Source organism: Octopus sinensis, linkage group LG2, assembly GCF_006345805.1.
Source record: "Octopus sinensis linkage group LG2, ASM634580v1, whole genome shotgun sequence".
NCBI lineage: Eukaryota > Metazoa > Mollusca > Cephalopoda > Octopoda > Octopodidae > Octopus > Octopus sinensis.
Window position 1 is genome coordinate 194,278,674 of NC_042998.1, and position 17,634 is coordinate 194,296,307.

General features: G+C 40.3%; 2 protein-coding genes across 5 annotated transcripts in view; both read left to right on the forward strand.

Annotated features, from left to right (window-relative positions):
* The first annotated feature begins 3,008 nt into the window (after window positions 1–3,008).
* The window catches only part of LOC115232583 (serine-protein kinase ATM), a 121,971-nt gene continuing 107,345 nt past the window's right edge, over window positions 3,009–17,634 (forward strand). The window contains exons 1-5 of one of the 4 annotated variants that reach the window (XM_036500609.1): window positions 3,009–3,251; window positions 8,727–8,822; window positions 11,644–11,736; window positions 14,017–14,152; window positions 17,403–17,576. In XM_036500609.1, the coding sequence (XP_036356502.1) occupies window positions 8,757–8,822; window positions 11,644–11,736; window positions 14,017–14,152; window positions 17,403–17,576 (469 nt within the window). In that variant the 5' untranslated portion in view covers window positions 3,009–3,251; window positions 8,727–8,756. Of the gene's footprint in view, window positions 3,257–3,312; window positions 3,438–8,726; window positions 8,823–11,643; window positions 11,737–14,016; window positions 14,153–17,402; window positions 17,577–17,634 lie in introns of those variants that run through there. The other 3 variants (XM_036500607.1, XM_029802548.2, XM_036500608.1) reach the window with 3 other exon arrangements.
* LOC115227157 lies at window positions 6,931–7,251 on the forward strand. The gene has a single exon (XM_029798073.1). The coding sequence runs from the start codon at window positions 6,931–6,933 to the stop codon at window positions 7,249–7,251; it is 321 nt and encodes a 106-aa protein (XP_029653933.1).

Consider the following 17,634-nt stretch of genomic DNA (forward strand, 5'->3'; position numbering starts at 1 on the left):
GTGTGCAGGTCTATCAGGGCTTCGTCCTCAGCCCTATGTTATTTATTGTAATCATTCAAGCAATAACAGAGGAATTTAAGATAGATCATGAGGACTCCTGTATGCAAAGACCTTGTGGAAGATTTAGAGAAGAAATTTCAGAAATAGAAGTAAAACCTGGAATTGAAAGGCCTTAGAGTAAACTTAGCCAAGACTAAAGTTTTGGTAAGTAGAAAAGAAGACAGGACTCTGGCGTCATCAGAGAAATTGTACTAATTATCTTGAAAAGGATTAAATAGAAACATCATAAGTGTACTTAGTGTAAAGAATAGATGCTCTAGAGGTGTGATGGGATCATTGGTGGCAGCTAAGGCAATCATAACAAGTGCCAACTGTACAAAAGCATTAAGTACAGAATGTATCTGAGAAATAGATTCTCTCAACTGCACAGAAGACTCCCCCGAATTAATCAATAGTTTTTGTTACCTAGGTGACCTTATCAACAGTAGAATAGGTACTCTAGAAGTACAATGGCCAGAATAATAAAAGGGATGGAAAAAATTCAGACAGCTATTGTCTCTGCTGGCAACAAAGGGTCACTTTCTCAGAGTGTGAAGAGCAAATTGTATGATGATGTAGTGAGACACAAGAAGCCAGTACCATTTTGAATGAGATCTTGCGAGACAAGAACGAGATCTTTGCCATGTGAGAGATGACGAGACTCTCACCAGCAACCAGTATGTAGTGACGCCATCTTGGAAATCTCCAGTATGCATGCGCAGAGTGGAGTCTTCAGGGAGGCCTGCTGGAAGTTCCCTTATGCGCATGTGCAGAAAACTAGCAGCAGCGAAATTCCTTTGTATCGTTCTCTTGAATGCTGACAGCTGAACAGGACAGTCATGTTTTATCAGCTCTCTCAAGCTGCTACCTCGTGGCATATCTCTGCTATGCTTGAACGGACAGGATTTGGCTCACTCCACTTGACTACTGCGATAAGCTCCTAGGCTGCCGATTCGCCCAGAAAGAAGAAATGCATATATATTGCGAATCAATAAATAAATATTTATACTAGTGAAGTTAATCGGAAGTCTTGACTGTTATCTTCGAATAATATTTAAAGTAAAGGATGTGAGCTGCACCCATCCAGTGCAGAGACCTCTAATCCTGTTACAAGTATTTAAGCAAGAGAACAACAACATTCTTCCTCTCACTTTTCTTACGCACAACACTGAGAAACACTGCAAAGCCAGCAGCTCACAGCAGACTCTTGTCCCGCTCTGACTCCACATGCTTATCTCCAGAGCTAATGAACCTCACGTGTATGGAGTTAAGACAAACCACGTGCTGCTATAAAGATGGTCACAGAGAGCGAACCACATGAATGAGAACTCTATAAAATAATCACCTATTGAATTGTACTCTGCTTGTGTACTTCTTCATGTTCAAGATCCTTGAAACTACAAAAATAATTAAAATGGGAGTGGCCGATGCCAGCGCCGCCTTGATGGCTTCTGTGCCGGTGGCACGTAAAAAGCACCAATCGATCGTGGCCACTGCCAGCCTCCCCGGCACATAAAATGCATCCACTACACTCACGGAGTGGTTGGCGTTAGGAAGGGCATCCAGCTGTAGAAACACTGCCAGATCAGACTGGAGCCTAGTGCAGCCTCCTTGCTTTCCAGACCCCGGTCAAACCGTCCAACCTGTGCTAGCACGGAAAACGGACGTTAAACGATGATGATGAAGGAGATACTCCACAGGTATCATAAACCTTCCATTCTATTATAAAATGGTGACCCCGATAAAAAAAAAAGGATTTTTGGCAGCCGAAAGCTTTATCGTTGTAGATGCCTTCACCTGAACTACAGAACAGCAGTCTTCGCTCACATTCTCAATTAAGAATCAATGACTCAACGTCAAAATATCTTCTCTCGTTCAAGTGAGCCTTTAGAAATCATGTTCTTCGCCTCGAACTTGTACCTCGCAGAGTATGCATATTCTTCTTAAAAAGAAATACACGGTATTCTTTCAAATAATCTCCTTTTGAATTAATTTTCTACCACAATGTCGACTGTCAACATTTGATACCAGTAAATACACCAAATGCAGCAATGGGAGGACACTTCAAGCAAGCCAGCCATTAACTTCGCAACCATCATTCCCGTTTACCGCCATGTTCGGATTGCCTCACGTGTTGAGACAGAAAATTATCAGTTCACCCGCCATTTTCAGATGCCTTAAACAAAACAAAAAACAATTTTTTCTTTCAGTGGACTGCAACACAGGGTACTACTAGCGAATACTGGTCCCGGTGCGCACACACGCGCAGTCACGTGTCCCAGCATGGCCGCAGACTAATGAATGAATCAAGTAAAATAAAATAATTAATACTTGGGATGCCCTAAAAAAAAAATAATAAAGACAATCTAAAATCAAGCGTGACAGTAGCGTTCAAGTATATGGTAGGGGTTAGATAAAAACTGTGGGTAGTTCGGGGCTAAGAGCCCCGCATGGTAGGAAATGGAATAGGGCGGCGAGCTGGCAGAATCGTTAGTACGCCGGGCGAAATGTTTAGCGGTATTTCGTCTGCGTTACGTTGTGAGTTCAAATCCCGCCGAGGTCGACTTTGCCTTTCAGGGTCGATAAATTAAGTACCAGTTACGCACTGGGGTCGATGTAATCGACATAATACCTATGTCTGTCCTTGTTTGTCCCCTCTATGTTTAGCCCCTTGTGGGTAGTAAAGAAATAGGTATTTCGTCTGCCGCTGCGTTCTGAGTTCAAATTCCGCCAAGGTCGACTTTGCTTTTTCATACTTTCAGGGTCGATAAACTAAGTACCAGTTACGCACTGGGGTCGAAGTAATCGACTTAATCCGTTAGTCTGTCCTGTTTGTCCCCTCTGTGCATTTAGCCCCTTGTGGGTGGTAAAGAAATAAATAGGCTTAGGATGGAATGGTGCGTCTACGAAATTTTCAAATGAATTCTATAGTTATCTCCCCTATTTGGCTTGGCTGCCATTTTCACCCGGTTTATTCAAAGCGGTCAACAATTCCACGAAATACAGGAACTGCCTTTAGATACATACATAACAACACGTGTTTTTAGTTTCCCCTTCCCCCGTTGAATTCAGTTAATCTTTTTAATAATCATGTATACGTAACAATTGTACATATTTCTCATATTGTTACTTCCAATTAAACACACTCCCTTCACCATCGACCACCTTGTCAAACTTATTGACAAACAATATTTAATAATAGAAGAAAAATATATAGGTAAGTAAACCCGGTTAACTATGCTACGAGCTTTGGTCGACTTGTTGATGAAGAACGGTAAAATATTTCGCCAACTTAGCTGTTGTCATATTTACTTTAATTGATGTCATTAACAATTTCGTTGGCAATCAAAAGTGAAACTTTGTTGGTTCTCATGTCTCTATGAAGAAATGTGTTTTTGGTAAGAAACGCGTTTTGCCTTTGTACACCGACAATAATTTCCTCTTATTCTCGTGGTTTTCTCTACATGTAACTACTCATAAGCTAAAACGATTGGAGTAATATACAGTTTTTGTTTATTTCTATTTTCTGTCTTTATTACATATTTATATATCAGTTAACTTCATTCAATAAGAGTGGTCCCGGTGCGCGTACTCTCGCATCCGCGCTAGCTAGTCGTGACTAGTCGATCCTTACTTTGTATTTTTGTGTTTTATTTACTTTGTTTAAAAAAAAATTATTTACTTTGTGGCGATCCTTCGGTATAAGTACACACGTGACTTTGTTTACATTTCGGAAGATAACAGAAACCCTTTTCTCCTACCCCTAACCCTAACCCCCCCATATATAAAAAAAAAACACTTTCTTGAAATGGAACCGGTACTTATACCGAAGTTACGCCTACTTTGTTTTAAAAATGTTATTTACTTTGTGTAAAAAATTATTTATTTTGTGTTACATTTACTTTGCTAGCTTGCTCGGATGCGCGCACCGGGACCACTCTTCTTAAGTAGTACCCAAGTCTGTTCAGCATCGGTATCAGGTGGTTGTCATCTACTTTGTTAATATATATTTTTTATATTTTCAAAATTTCTTTCGTTTTAACCCGGATAAACGTCAAACCCGATCATATGGGATCATGAATATTAGTTAATTGCCGTAATTTTTTAATTTACTTTTCGCGCGTCGTGCCCAGCTCTATGTATCTGTGGTCAGTCACACAAATACACACGTACACCCATTATGTCTGTCTGTCTGTCTCTCTCTCTCTATCTGTCTATCTATCTATCTACCTACCCACCCACCTACATGCATACATATATAAGAACAGCTTGGGCAAAGTTCAGAGAGCGCTTACCTCTGCTGGTGACAAAGAGCCTCTCGCTCAGAGTAAAAGGTAGACTGTATGACGCATGTGTACAAACAGCCATGCTACATGGCAGTGAAACATGGGCTGTGACTGCTGAGGACATGCATAAGCTCACAAGGAATGAAACCAGTATGCTCCGATAGATGTGTAATGTCAGTGTTCATACTCAACAGAGTGTAAGTACCTTGAGAGAAAAGTTGGACCTAAGAAGCATCAGATGTAGTGTGCAAGACGGACGACTTCGCTGGTATGGTCATGTGGAGAGAATGGATGAGGATAGCTGTGTGAAAAAGTGCCACACCCTAGTGGTTGAGGGAACCTGTGCAAGAGGTAGACCTGGGATGAGGTGGTGAAGCATGACCTTCGAACATAAGGCCTCACCAAGGCAATGACTAGTGACCGGGACCTTTGAAAATATGTTGTGCTTGAGAAGACCCAGCAAGCCAAGTAAGACCATAACCTTGTGGCCTATGCCAGGGGTGTAACCAGCCCACTTATGAGTACCTTTCCTTCATTGGATACTAAACTCTGCTTGCGAAGACCTGTTGAGGCAAGTGAAATCGAAATTGAAATCAAATTTGATGACTGGCATCCATGTTAGTGGAGTGCTAAGAGCACCATCAGAGCAGCTAACTGGTGCTCATGCCAGTGGTACGTAAAAAGCACCATTCAAGCATGATTTTTACTAGCATCGCCTTATTGGCACGTGAAAACACATTCGAGCGAGGTCGTTGCCAGTGACACTGGACTGGTTCCTGTGCAGGTGGCATGTAAAAAATACCATTTGTGTATGGCCGTTGCCAGTACTGCCAGACTGGCCCTCGTGTCAGTGGCACGTAAAAGCACCCACCACTCTTGGAGTGGTTGGCATTAGGAAGGGCATCCAGCTGTAGAAACTCTGCCAGATCAGATTGGAGCTGGTGCATCCATCTGGTTCACTAGTCCTCAGTCAAATCGTCCAACCCATGCCAGCATGGAAAGTGGACGTTAAACGATGATGATGATGATATATATATATATATAAAGTACACTGCTTTATTTTGAGATTGCTAATATTAATAATACTCACAAATAAAATACAGACTGGAGTTGTAGTGCTCCAAGTGAGCTATATTCCGTTTAATAATCTGAATGGAAGCAATCATCATCATCATCGTCGTTTAGCGTCCGCTTTCCATGCTAGCATGGGTTGGACGAAGCAATGCAAGAGGAAACTAGAGGAACATAGTTGATAACCACACACAAAATCAAATATATATATATATATATATATATATATTCTTCTACATTTATAAAACTGATATAATATTCCAAATATATAAATATAAAAATACATATAAATAGATAAATATCGATGTGATACATAAAGCACAGTGAATTTTAGATTTAAAAGTTACATACATTGGTGTAATAAAAATTTGAGATGATAAAACATTAAAAGGACATACTAAAATACCACAAAAATATTACAAGAATTTTTTTAAATTTAAAAATTCTATCTATGGGCCGTTTCAGAGACGTGCCAAGCATCTCATATTACTTGGCACATCTCTGAAATGGCCTGTAGATAGAATTTTTAAGTTTAAAAAAATTTTTGTAATATTTTTGTGGTATTTTAGTATGTCCTTTTAATGTTTTATCATCTCGAATTTTTATTACACCAATGTATTGTAACTTTTAAATCTAAAATTCACTGTGCTTTATGTATCATGTCGATATTTATCTATTTATATGTATTTTTATATTTATATATTTGGAATTTTTATCTCAGTTTTATAGATGTAGAAGAATACATATCCTCATCATCGTTTAACGTCCACTTCCCCTGTGATTATTTATCGTTTGCATTTATTCCCTCTCCTCAGAACTGTCAGTTACTAATGTGCCTTCTTTGCCATCAAACATTGACCAATGAAACCTTCATGCTTGAAATATCACTTTGATGCAAAGTATTCTGACAAGAAGGACAAGCCGTTATCATACTTTTTGCAACTGAGAGCCTCTTTCAAAAAGCAAACACAAACATTCAACACTCTCCTCCAGGAAACTAGTAAACAGGAGAATGATGGGTTGATTGCATCGTATGGCATTGCATTGCTTGTTGCTAAGTCTGGGAAGTCTCACACAACTGGAGAAACTTACTTCGCCTGGTTATCGAAGGTGTGATATCTTTTTTATTTGTGATATATTCGCAAAATTAAATGATTTGAATAAGTTATTGCAAGGAAACAGAAAAACTCTTGTTGATTCATCATCATCATCATCATCATCATCGTTTAACGTCCGCTTTCCATGCTAGCATGGGTTGGATGGTTCAACTGGGGTCTGGCAAGCTTGAAGGCTGCACCAGGCCAGTCAGATCTGGCAGTGTTTCTACAGCTGGATGCCCTTCCTAACGCCAACGACTCCGAGAGTGTAGTGGGTGGTTTTATGTGCCACCGACACAGGTGCCAGACGAGGCTGGCAGACGGCCACGCTCAGATGGTGTTTTCTTATGTGCCACCGACACAGGTGCCAGACGAGGCTGGCGAACGGCCATGCTCGGATGTTGTTTGTTACGTGCCCACAGCACGGAGGCCAGTCGATGCGGTACTGGCTCATTACCTTCATTTTGAAATTGGTGCTACACAAGACTAATGTTTCAAAATGTCCCTTCCATCAACTTCCACAACTTCATTCTTTGAAAGATGAATTAACTGACGAGGATTTAACTACATATCGCAATTATTTACAATCATTGTACGATGAGATGGTGGAGCAATTTCAAAATGTTATTGTGCTGAATATTCCAAATTGGTATAGCAATCTGTTTGAGGTTGATGCAGTCAATTGTGAAGATGACATTCAGGAGGAATTGACAGAATTACAAGATGACAATGACGGCCACAATGCGATATCGCCATAATGGCAAAGAAGGTTTGTAGTAGCTTCAAAGCATATTGAATTCCTACCTCAATCAGCGGAAACATCTTACTTACCTTCCCTACATTGTATCTGGTTGAATCTGGTTCTAGACATATTGGAACTTTACTTTCCCAGAAAAGAATTGGACTGGATGTGACAGAATGAGGAGACTTTCAGCTAAAGTTGACAAGTTCGGTAAAAGAGACCGATAGAATAAGTACTAGGCTTACAAAGAATAAGTCCTGGGGTCGATTTGCTGGACTAAAGGTGGTGCTCCTGCATGGCCACAGTCAAATGACTGAAACAAGTAAAAGAGTGAAGTTTGAAACCGAATGTCTGTGCACTAGCTGCATTGCACCAGATGCATGGTACTCATTAAAAAGTTGTTTTCTTTTCCTTTATAATACAATCATTAATTATTTCTGCGTCAGTAGTTCTGATCAATGGTTCATTTGGGGAAAATGAAACTCAGTGTAAAGGAAAATGCAAGCTTACCGAAGTTAATCTGGCTGCATAATATAGAACCAACATTAGAATTTTATTCACATTAATGGCAAAACTAAACCCACAATAAGGGATTTGTAAACTATGCATATTTAGTCCAAACGGCTCTAACCGGGCAACGAGTCTACGATATAGTGTGTGTGTCAAATGATAGGAGGGGGATTCTTCTAGAGGACTTAGTGTTAGTGAGGGTTGTGTCAGGGTTTTTTTTTTTTTACACAGGTGGGTGATGGAGCATTTTTTGGTTGATAGGTGGGTGATATTGCAATTTGATGCAAAACGTTTGGGAAACACTGCTCTGTACCCTCATGCTATCTCAATCTAGCCTCTCTTCTTGTTCTATCTTTCCTGTGCCCCACCCCCAACATCTCATCACCACCATCTTTATTTCTCTTTCTGAGAAATAAAGATGGCAATGATGAGCAGCTATGTATCTCTTCTATAACAAGAAACTTGTTCTTGTCTTCCTTCATACTCTAACCTTTCATCATCAAGCATAAGGTTACCTCTCTCTCTACTAATGAGGTTCTTAGTCTTGCAAGCTATATGGTGACCTCACTAGTGCTGGTATCACCAAAAAAAGCACTTAGTACACTCTGTAAAATGGTTGGTGTTAAGAAGGGCATCCAGCCATAGAACCCATGCCAAAGCAGACATTGGATGTTGGCAGTCCTCAGACTTGTCAGATCCTATCAAACAGTCCAAACCATGCTAGCATGGTAGGTTAATGTTAAAAGACGATGATGATGGTCCTTTACTTTGGAGATTAAGGCCTACCAAACTGCTCAGTTTAACGACACCTAGTTTTTTGGTGTATGTAACAAAGCCAGCTTTAACATTGTAAAATGTGAGAAGCCCTCTTTTCATCATAGCTTAGAAATCACCTCAGCTGGGATCTATGCCTGTCAATTAAATGCTTTCATGTTCATTTAAGATATGTGGCAGAGAAGTTTGATTAACAAAATGCTTTCTCAGTCTTTTAGATTTGCTGTTAAAGGAAAGATGTCAACATTGAAGGCATACACCATCAGCCAGGGCCTGACAACCTCTAAAGCCACCGAGAGAAAGGTATGACATACATTACAGTAGTCTCATTAATTATGGTTTACTTTTTTTATTTTTCTTTATTTTATATTTGTCATTTATGCCAATATATGTTGAACGACTGACATTGTTCTTGATAAAGTAGTTATTTTACAAGGAACAGCAACTTCTAAACAACAACTTCTACACAGTGAACTTGTTATTATCTCTAGTTTCAGCTGCTCTGTTTGAGGTCAGACATTCTGTATGTATTTATTGTCTAGTTTAACCCTTTAGCATTCAAACCGGCCATATCTGGCCAAAATATTTAACCTGTTTTATATTGAAACTGACCAGATCTCGCCTCTTACCTCAGCCCTACCATGTCATTCTAAAGCTAAAAAATCACATCACTGAAATCTCTAAACTACAAGATAATGCATGATTAATTCAAACCATTTTAAATAAACAAACATCACATTTGACAGAATAATCTGAACACTAAAGAGTTAAGAAATCCAGCACTTTAACCACTCCAGTTTTGTGCAGAAGAAATTGGTGAAAGCATAAAATCCTCTTAGATAGTCTTCCATTTTAAAATGCTGTCATGCAATGTTGAACAACATTTGTTAAATAATATTATCTTGAACAATTGCAGCGTATTTATAAGCCATTTAAGAAACACACAAAAACCGTTAGATTCACTTCAACATTTAAGTTTAATTTGTCAAAATATTTTCGTCGCTTTGAGACCGCGACCCGTTCACTGACAAAATTCCGTGCTGCATCTCATTTGTCATTGAACCGGTCACGGTCTCAAAGCGATGAAATTTTTGACAAATTAAATTTAAATGTTGAAGTGAATCTAATGGTTTTTGTGTGTTTCTTAAATGGCTTATAAATACCTTCCACGCTGCAATTGTTTTCGTTCCAGCACACGATCTCAGATCAAGTCACTCGCTATGCAAGTACATCTCCGTAAATATTATCTTGTCTTTTGCAAAACTGCTACATGTTATCAGTTAGGGTAACTCTGAGTTATTAATTGAAACAACAGTGTTATGCACAATCAACTCATAGAATATAAGATTAAATTAAATTATGTAGCAATATGTCTGAAGTTAAATACTTAGAAGAGCATTCTGCATATTAAATACAAAAAGATCAAAAATCAAAATCAAATTCGATGACTGGCGTCCGTGCTAGCAGGGTGCAAAGAGCACCATATGAGTGTGATCATTGACAGACCAGCCAACTGGCTTCCGTGCCAGTGGCACCTAAAAGGCACCATTCGAGTGTGATCGTTACCAGTGTTGCCTTATTGGCACTCGAGCCCCGTGCTAGTTGGGTATTAACAGTACCATCTGAGCGTGATCATTGCCAGAGTGGCTATCTGGCCTCCATGCCGGTGGCACGTAAAACACACCATTTGAATGTGATCATTACCAGCATCGCCTTACTGGCACCTGTGCCGGTGGCATGTGTAGAAGATTCAAGCGAGATCATTGCCAGTACCGCCTGACTGGCCCTGTGTCGGTGGGCACGTAAAAACACCCACTACCCCACTACACTCTCAGAGTGGTTGGCATTAGGAAGAGCATCCAGCTGTAGAAACTCTGCCAGATCAAGATTGAAGCCTGGTGCAGCCATCTGGTTCGCCAGCCCTCAGTCATTCGTCCAACCCATGCTAGCATGGAAAGCGGATGTTAAACGATGATGATGATGTGATAGGAACTCATTATATGTTATATAATGAGTTGGAAAGTTTTGATCCACAGAGATTTTTTGTTAACAAAAATTCTCTTGGGAAGTGAAGGGAAACTTAAGGAAAATAACTTCAATAAGATCAGTTTTTGGACAATACAGAATTAAGATGAACCAGTTCTACTCCCATATACATGCCTGTAGCTTCCAAATATTTTTCAGTCAACTGATTTTATTGGATTTATCTCCCTTGTTTGATTTTAGATTTCTAGTATACCACTACATCATCATCATCATCATTTAGCGTCCGCTTTCCATGCTAGCATGGGTTGGACGGTTCAACTGGGGTCTGGGGAGCCCGAAGGCTGCACCAGGCCAGTCAGATCTGGCAGTGTTTCTACAGCTGGATGCCCTTCCTAACGCCAACCACTCCGAGAGTGTAGTGGGTGATTTTATGTGCCACCGACACAGGTGCCAGACGAGGCTGGCGAACGGCCACGCTCGGATGGTGTTTTTATGTGCCACCGACACAGGTGCCAGACGAGGCTGGCAGACGGCCACGCTCGGATGGTGTTTTTATGTGCCACCGACACAGGTGCCAGACGAGGCTGGCAGACGGCCACGCTCGGATGGTGTTTTTATGTGCCACCGACACAGGTGCCAGACGAGGCTGGCAGACGGCCACGCTCGGATGGTGTTTTTATGTGCCACCGACACAGGTGCCAGATGAGGCTGGCGGACGGCCACGATCGGATGGTGTTTGTTACGTCCCCACAGCACGGAGGCCAGTCTATGCGGTACTGGCTACGGCCACGTTCGGATGATTTTCTTGTGTGCCACCAGCACTGGTACCACAAAGATACAAATTCCATTGATGTTCATCTATTTTGATTTGTTTTGATTTTCACTTGCCTCAGCAGGTCTTCACAAGACCTGTTGAGGCAAGTGAAAGAGTTTTTGCCTACTAATTACCTAGATAATCTCAACTGATCAAAGTCATTCAAGTATATTACATATGTGAGCCTCTTCCATATATAATTGATACAAATTTATTTATTTTAAAATTACCGTCCAACCCATGCTAGCATGGAGAACGGACGTTAAACGATGATGATGATGATGATGATGATGTAAACTCATTTCTCCAAATTGTACCCATCAGGAAAATGTTGCTCAGCTGCGAGAACTGCTGAGGAAACCAGCTGTGATTGTAGAGCTGGATAGTAAGCCAAAGTACTGGAATGAAATCCTGAAGGTATATATATCACCTATTATTACAGTTTCACTCTTAGCTCATTGAAAAAGACATGGGGCAGTATGTGTGTGTGTGTGTGTGTGTTTCTCAATGATATATTATGGAATAATGTTTGATCCAACATACTTCTTCAGACAGTTATTCTTGTTTGACAACAGTTGAGTCATTCTGTTGAATCATACCTCACAGTTTTTTCAGTAAATGTTTTTTTATGAAGTGTTGTATTACACATCTTTTAGCAATTATGCTATTTTAACATAATTTTATTTTAACCCAAGTCCTCCTATCTTTTGTTTTTTACAGCCACTTTTTGCTGTAGCTAACTTCTAGCACTTCATTATAATTCTGTGTGGAGGTGCAATGGCCCATTGGTTAGGGCAGTGGACTCGCGGTTTCGATTCCCAGACCGGGCGTTGTGAGTGTTTATTGAGCGAAAACACCTAAAAGCTCCACGAGGCTCCGACAGGGGATGGTGGTGAACCCTGCTGTACTCTTTCGCCACAACTTTCTCTCACTCTTACTTCCTGTTTCTGTTGTACCTGTATTTCAAGGGGCCGGCCTTGTCACTCTCTGTGTCACGCTGAATATCCCTGAGAACTACGTTAAGGGTACACGTGTCTGTGGAGTGCTCAGCCACTTACACGTTAATTTCACGAGCAGGCTGTTCCGTTGATCGGATCAACCGGAACCCTTGTCGTTGTAACCGACAGAGTGCTTCCACACTATAATTCTGTGCAGGCTTTGTTGAAGATTGGCTCAGTTGAAGATGAGATACTTACCTCTCATATTTGAGGAAACCTAGTGGTTGTCTGTGTTGACAACACTTAATTAATTGGCAAGTTTAATAAGTTCATTTACCAAAGACTCTAAACATGTTAGTCCTTCTTCTTTGTCTCGGGAGGAAGAAAGCAGAAAACGGTGATGTTGAGACTTTGGCTGTAGGGTCAATACACTTATTTTTACTTACCTCACTTTCAAGCAAAAGTGCAAATTATTACTCTGCTGATGGTTGTTGGTGGTTACAAAAACACATACTCTATGTTTGGTTTCTACAACAAGTATAAGTGCTGGTTGTTTGATTTCTTTAAAATCTATAAGCTTTAGATTACTTTCATCTGTGACTCTTGGCAAATATATTTGCCTGTTATTTATATAATGTTTGCTGATGGTCTCGGCAAACATACTGTAAATGTGTACTTTGAAATCAATCAAGAAACCACTGTTATGCTGAGGAACTTTTGCTTGAGAAGACCAGTTGAGGTAAGTAAAATCAAAGTCGAAATCAAACTCAGTGACTGGCATCCGTTGCTAGTGGAGCACTAAGAGTACCATACGAGTGAGATCGTTGCCAGAGCAACAAGCTGGTCTTAGTGCCGATGGCTTGTTAAGAACACCATTCGAGCGTTATCGTTACCTGTGTCGCCTTACTAGCACTTGTGCTGGTGGCATGTGAAAAAACATTCAAGCGAGGTTGTTGCCAGTGCCGCTGGACTGGCTCTTGTGCAGGTGGCACATAAAAAGCACCATTTGAGCGTGGCCGTTGCCAGTACCACCAAACTGGCCCTCGTGCCGGTGGCACGTAAAAGCACCCACTACACTCTCGGAGTGGTTGGCATTAGGAAGGGCATCCAGCTGTAGAAACTCTGCCAGATCAGATTGGAGTCTGGTTCGCCAGACCTCAATCAAATCGTCCAACTCATGCTAGCATGGAAAGCGGATGTTTAACGATGATGATGATGTATCCAGTAATTCAAATACTATAACACAATCATAGTACAACATGCTTACCTTCATCCATGCATTGCTGGCTTTCTGAGACCAATGAAGTCAATGTAATTTAATGTTTTTCTTGAATCAATAACTGCAGGAAAAATATGAACAAGGAGTGATTTCTAGAAGGATGACTTTCAGTGTGAGGTGAAGGGTTTGATATAGCAATGTGTAATAGCATAGCATAAGGGCGGCGAACTGGCACAATCGTTAGCAGGCCGGGCAAACTGCCTAGCGGTATTTCGTTTGCCGTTACGTTCTGAGTTCAAATTCCACCGAGGTCAACTTTGCCTTCCATCCTTTTGGGGGTCGATAATTAAGTACCAGTTACACACTGGGGTCCGATGTAAGCGACTTAATCCGTTTGTCTAACCTTGTTTGTCCTCTCTATGTTTAGCCCCTTGTGGGCAATAAAGAAATAAATGTGTAATAGCATATATTGCGTATAACATTATTTCATGTCCCTAAGTGTTTCTACAGTTTTATCCATCTATGTTCTTTCTCTTATAGAATGTCATACAGTATGTCTATATTGAGAGTGACTCTATCAGGAAATCAAAGGCCTCAGCATCTAGTCAAGCGACCTCAAACAAGAAACGAGATACTGCTTCTCTCTTCAAATTTGTTGTCAATACTGCTAATAAGCGTAAGTTATTTTCATAATTGTTGTTCTTGCTGGTAGTGGTAATGGAAGCAGCATATTGGTTTTGGTGTTGGTGGTGGCAGTGGTGTGGTTATAGCTGTCATGTATATGTCATTAAGATCAGTACAAGTGGACATGTCAAATTAATATTACTGGAGGTTGAAATAACATATTGTAGAAACAGAAATTTTCTATATGAGGGATAACCACTTTGAAGTACTTTCCACTGGTAAACTTGTATTATTGTTAGTCCCTGGAAGATTTTGTTGTCTTGAGAATTTTTTTCCTTCCAAACTTCCATGCTTCCTGAAATTCGACAACACCACCTGATTTCCTCCTCTCCATACACACGCAAGCATGTATCTGACTCATACACTGTTCACTTTCCAGGTATTTGTACACTACTGCATATTCTTTATATGCACTTTTGACAAGTTGTGGTGCACCTGAGCACTTGTGCCAGTGGCACATAAAAAGCACCCACTACACTCATGGAGTGGTTGGCGTTAGGGAGGGCATCCAGCCATAGAAACATTGCCAGATCAGACTGGGCCTGGTGCAGCCTTCTGACTTCCCAGACCCCAGTTGCACCATCCAACCCATGCCAGCATGGAAAGTGGATGCTAAACGATGATGATGATGATATATAAAATTTTGAAGGGATTTTACTGATGCTTATTGTGGTGAACTATGTTGATATAAAAACAAATCTCTTGTTAGACTATATCATTTTATATTGGTATTTTGGTTGGGTGGGTAGCTTTTCCTCCAAATATATCCAATTTATGAAAGTTGGGTGTATTTGGAAGAATGTGAAATTCGATAGATACTTGAGTCTACTGGTTGTCTTTATTGACATTGAGAATTCATCAATTATATTGTGTTACCAGCACTTATACCATTAAGGTGTACCTCTTCATAGAACCTGTTAAAATTTTAAGAGCTGTGTATACGACAGTAGATACAGTGCAATGTGGCTACGTGTAACATTGTGTTTATCATCACCACCACCATCATCATAAGTTCACTTTTCAATACAGGCAGAGGAGGCTGGACAGGTTTTCTCCAGCACACTTGTGATATCTGATCATCTCCTTCGTATTCTGAGATCAGTCTTAACTGCTTCTTTCTTCAGTTGTTTGTTCCTCATCGAGCCGTGCCTGGCTCATAAGGGCTGGTTTCCCGGTTTCGTTGGCATATAAGTTCCCCACCTGGACGGGACGCCGGTCCATCGCAGGTGAGCTGCAAGATGCAGGAGGAAAGAGTGAGAGAAAGTCGTGGCGAAAGAGTCAGCAGAAGTTTCGCCATTACCTTCTGCTGGAGCCACATGGAGCTTAGGTGTTTCGCTCATAAACACACACATCGCCCGGTCTGAGATTCGAACCCGCAATCCCTCGACCGCAAGTCTGCTGCTCTAACCACTAGGCCATGTGCCTCCACACTTTGATCAGTTGATACTACTTCACTCAACAGTTACCTTCTGATACATCACATGTCCAAATGAATGCAGCACCTGATTTTTACAGCTGATTCCTGTGATACCAATCATTTTTTTTTTTTTTCACAACTCATCTGTTGATTATTATAAAGTATTCTTAACCGTCCAACCCATGCTAGCATGGAAAACGGACGCTAAACGATGATGATGATGATGATATTCTATTTTAAATGTTCTGGAATTTAATGTCTTAAGATGAAGCCTTGTTAACAGTATTCTGTTATATTATGGTTAATTACCACCCCTAACTACGTCATATTTCATATGGTATGTGGTAAGTGTAAATAATGAATGTCTAACTGTGAAAACAATATTATTAACCCTTCAGTGTTCACATTATTCTGCCAAAACTAATCCTTTTTTATCCATATTGTTTTGAACTAATCATGTATTATCTTGTAGCTATGAGATTTTAATGTGGTAGTTGTTAATTTTTAAGATGATGTTGTAGGGTTGGTGTGAGAGACCAGATATGGCCAGTTTGAACATAAAACAAGTAGAATACTTTTGGCCGGATATGGCCAGTTTAAATGCTAAAGGGTTAAACAAAGTTTGATAACTATTCAACCCATGCTAGAAGAGATTTTGCCTTAAGGCCCACCCACCTTAACCTCTTGGACATACTTAAACAGGTTAGACTGCAAATATGTCTTGCCTGGATTGTTTCACCCCACTGAACACAGTGTGACTGCCGCTTGCTATTCTGTATAAAATGACATGTCGTATTCTGCATCATATATGCCCTCACTGCCACACTATACTTCACTCAGCACCTCACATCTCCTTCATCATCATCATTGTTCAACCGTGGTCGAGACAATGGAATTTACTATGTTATGCCAGACTTCACAGTCCATTATAGCATTACGGAGGTCCTGTTGCTGGATGCCTGTATCCCTGGAGATTACATCAGGGTAGGAGAGTGTGCGCCCTCTGGTATCGCGAGCAGATGGCTTCCAGAGGAGAAGAGTAGAAATTACCTCGTTTTCAGCTCTACAACAATGTCCAGCAAACTGGACTCTTCTACCTTTCACAAGAGATGATACAGGTGGTAATTTCCCATATATTTGTACTTTGGTTGGATGACGCTTCCACGAGAGATTTTGAGCTCTCATAAGGAGGCGAGTGTAAGTTCCATCCAACCGCCTCTCCAGCTTCTTTGATAACGTCCAGATTTCTGAGCCATATAGTAGAATTGGTTCGACTGTGGCTTTGAAGATTTTAAGTTTGAAATTTTTACTTAGATTTGACTCAATGAGTCCAAGACTGAATATGTAAACAAGTGCCTGTCCAACAGTGATTTCATCATCCATACTCTCAACAATACGCTCTTAAATATGGTTTCTGATTACAAATATCTTGGGTCATACATATCATCATCTGAAAAAGATTTTCTTACTAGAAAGGGTATGGCCTGGTCAGCCTGTAATGATATGCATAAGATCTGGTCATCAAATCTAAGAAATTTCACATCTCCTTACTATTCTATGTACCCCACATAATCAAATACTCTGTAATACTGTATATAACTTGGCTCTAGAAACAGCTGGTGGGCAAAAGAATCTAGTTTACTCCCATACCTTATACATGAACTCCAGCAGAATTGAGTAAAATTAGTCATCAGTCACTGTAGCTGGTGGTGAATGCATGTGAATCAGAAACTAAACTCTCAGGTGTATTTCTCAATGAATTCAAATTTTTAAAAAATTGGTTTTAAATTGTTTTTCTTGAAGTTCTGAATTTGTTGTTTTTCAGGTGATTGTTTATTGAAATGTGAAACAATTGTGAAACATATCAGCCATGTATTGAAAGAGGACTTCTTGAGAGAATCATTTGGTCTTATTTACAGTAGTCTGCTACTGAAGGACATATTGTCGATACGTAAATACATCAATGACATAAACCACGCTTCCCCAAGTATTTGGCTTGGTAAGTTTTACCTGGTGTACTTCTTTCTTTAGTATTGGTTTCTAACATAGACAAAACG